This window comes from Salvelinus sp. IW2-2015, linkage group LG20 (assembly GCF_002910315.2).
Source record: "Salvelinus sp. IW2-2015 linkage group LG20, ASM291031v2, whole genome shotgun sequence".
NCBI lineage: Eukaryota > Metazoa > Chordata > Actinopteri > Salmoniformes > Salmonidae > Salvelinus > Salvelinus sp. IW2-2015.
In genome coordinates this window covers 59,767,855-59,770,422 of record NC_036860.1, presented here as the reverse complement: position 1 = coordinate 59,770,422, position 2,568 = coordinate 59,767,855, and the positions used below count along the sequence as shown (strand labels likewise).

The following is a 2,568-nucleotide window of genomic DNA, read 5'->3' as shown; positions in this document are numbered from 1 at the left end:
AAACAGAGGAGGGTGAGAGAGAGATAAAGACAGAGGAGGGTGAGCGAGATGTTAAAACAGAGGAGGGTGAGCGAGATATAAAACAGAGGAGGGTGACGGAGAGAGATAAGACAGAGAGGGTGAGAGAGATATAAAACAGAGGAGGGTGAGAGAGAGATAAAGACAGAGGAGGGTGAGAGAGAGATATAAAGACAGAGGAGGGTGAGCGAGAGATAAAGACAGAGGAGGTGTGAGCGAGATATAAAAAAGAGGAGGGTGAGAGAGATGAAAGAAGAGGAGGGTGAGCGAGATGTAAAAAACAGAGGAGGGTGAGAGAGAGATAAAGACAGAGGAGGGTGAGAGAGAATAAATACAGAGAGGGAGAGAGAGATAAAGACAGAGGAGGGTGAGCGAGAATATAAAAACAGAGGAGGTGAGAGGAGATAAAGACAGAGGAGGTGAGCGAGATATAAAACAGAGGAGGGTGAGGAGAGAGAAGATAAACAGAGGAGGGTGGAGAGATATAAAACAGAGGAGGGTGAGCGAGGATGTAAAACAGAGGGAGGGTGAGAGAGATAAAAGCAGAGGAGGGTGAGAGAGATAAAGACAGATGAGGTAGAGAGAGAGATAAAGAAAGAGGAGGGTGAGAGAGATGATAGAGGAGGGTGAGGAAGATAAAGACAGAGGAGGGTGAGAGAGAGATAGACAGAGGAGGGTGAGAGAGAGATAAAGACAGAGGAGGGTGAGAGAGAGATAAACAGAGGAGGGAGGAGATATAAAACAGAGGAGGTGAGCGAGATATAACAAACAGAGGGAGGGTGAGAGAGTATGAAAGACAGAGGAGGGTGAGAGAGAGAAAGGACAGAGGAGGGTGAGCAAGATAAACAGAGGAGGGTGAGAGAAGTATAAGACAGAGGAGGGTGAGCGAGATATAAAAACAGAGGGGGCGATATAGAGGGTGAGGAAAATAAAAACAGAGGAGGGTGAGCGAGATGTAAAAACAGAGGAGGGTGAGCGAGATGTAAAGAACAGAGGAGGTGAGAGAGAGAGATAAAAGACAGAGGAGGGTGAGAGAGAGATAAAGACAGAGGAGGGTGAAGAAGAGAGATAACGACAGAGGGAGGGTGAGCGAGATGTAAAAACAGAGGAGGGTGGAGAGAGAGATAAAGACAGAGGAGGGTGAGAGAGAGATAATACAGAGGAGGGTGAGAGAGAGATAAAGACAGAGGAGGGTGAGCGAGATTATAAAAACAGAAGGAAGGTGAGAGAGAAGAATAAAACAGAGGAGGGTGAGCGAGATATAAAAACAGAGGAGGGTGAGAGAGAGAGATAAAAACAGAGGAGGGTGAGCGAGATATAAAAACAGAGGAGGGTGAGCGAGATGTAAAACAGAGGAGGGTGAGAGAGAGATAAAGACAGAGGAGGGTGAGAGAGATAAAGACAGAGGACTCACCCTCCTCTGTCTTTATCTCTCTCTCACCCTCCTCTGTCTTTATCTCTCTCTCACCCTCCTCTGTCTTTATCTCTCTCTCACCCTCCTCTGTCTTTATCTCTCTCCCACCCTCCTCTGTTTTTACATCTCTCTCACCCTCCTCTCTGCTTCTCTGTTGGTCCCTGGTGAGGGAATGACAGAGTGATGATAGGACAAGTCATGTACAGTAGGTAGACAGATAAAGTCACAGCTCAGTGTTAGTTTGCAGACACAGCTTCTTTTACATTTCCTCCCCCAAGGATATCACATGTATTATATCTCATACTAGCAAAATTAACATGTCCTGAAGTTATTGCCCAATTTGTTTTCTTGTTTGCCTTCTTAAGTTGCTCATATATCTCTCTCTGGGAAACTAGATGCCTTTTGAGGTTTGGATTTTCAGAGCTGAGTGTTTTATGTTGTGACTCATGAAATGCATTTATGTAAATAATTGGTAGGGCTCGTTCTGAATGCAATAGTGACTCATATGCAGCAAGCAGCAGGTCTACATTAGCAACTCTGAAGAGGGAAATGGGTTAAACAAAAACATCTCCTCTCAGATCCCTAGGTAGTCTCCAGCAGGCTTTAGTGTGTTTTGAGAAGAGACTGGTGGTGGCCCATGAGCTGGGCGGATCAGGAGGCGGAGAGGGAGGAGGAGGTGGAGGAGGGGGGAAGGCCCAGGCCTATTGGGAGCTGGGAGACCTACACAGCCAGCTGGGAAATTATGAGCAAGCCCTGTCCTGCCTGGAGCATCAGCTCAACATCGCCTGCACCTCAGGGGTAAGACTTCTACATCGAATGAATGAATGACAGGCAGGGAAGGACGGGTGACTAACCTTTGGCAGTTACCTGTATATATTTTATGAATCTACAGTGGGGAGAACAAGTATTTGATACACTGCCGATTTTGCAGGTTTTCCTACTTACAAAGCATGTAGAGGTCTGTAATTTTTATCATAGGTACACTTCAACTGTGAGAGACGGAATCTAAAACACAAATCCAGAAAATCACATTGTATGATTTTTAAGTAATTTATTTGCATTTTGCATGACATAAGTATTTGATACATCAGAATAGCAGAACTTAATATTTGGTACAGAAACCTTTGTTTGCAATT

General features: G+C 45.2%; 1 protein-coding gene across 1 annotated transcript in view; it reads left to right on the top strand.

The window, feature by feature from the left end:
• The first annotated feature begins 264 nt into the window (after positions 1-264).
• The window catches only part of LOC111980031 (tetratricopeptide repeat protein 28-like), a 16,727-nt gene continuing 14,423 nt past the window's right edge, over positions 265-2,568 (top strand). Inside the window, 2 exon segments of the mRNA XM_070449757.1 lie at positions 265-280; positions 2,019-2,230. Of these exon segments, the coding sequence (XP_070305858.1) occupies positions 265-280; positions 2,019-2,230 (228 nt within the window).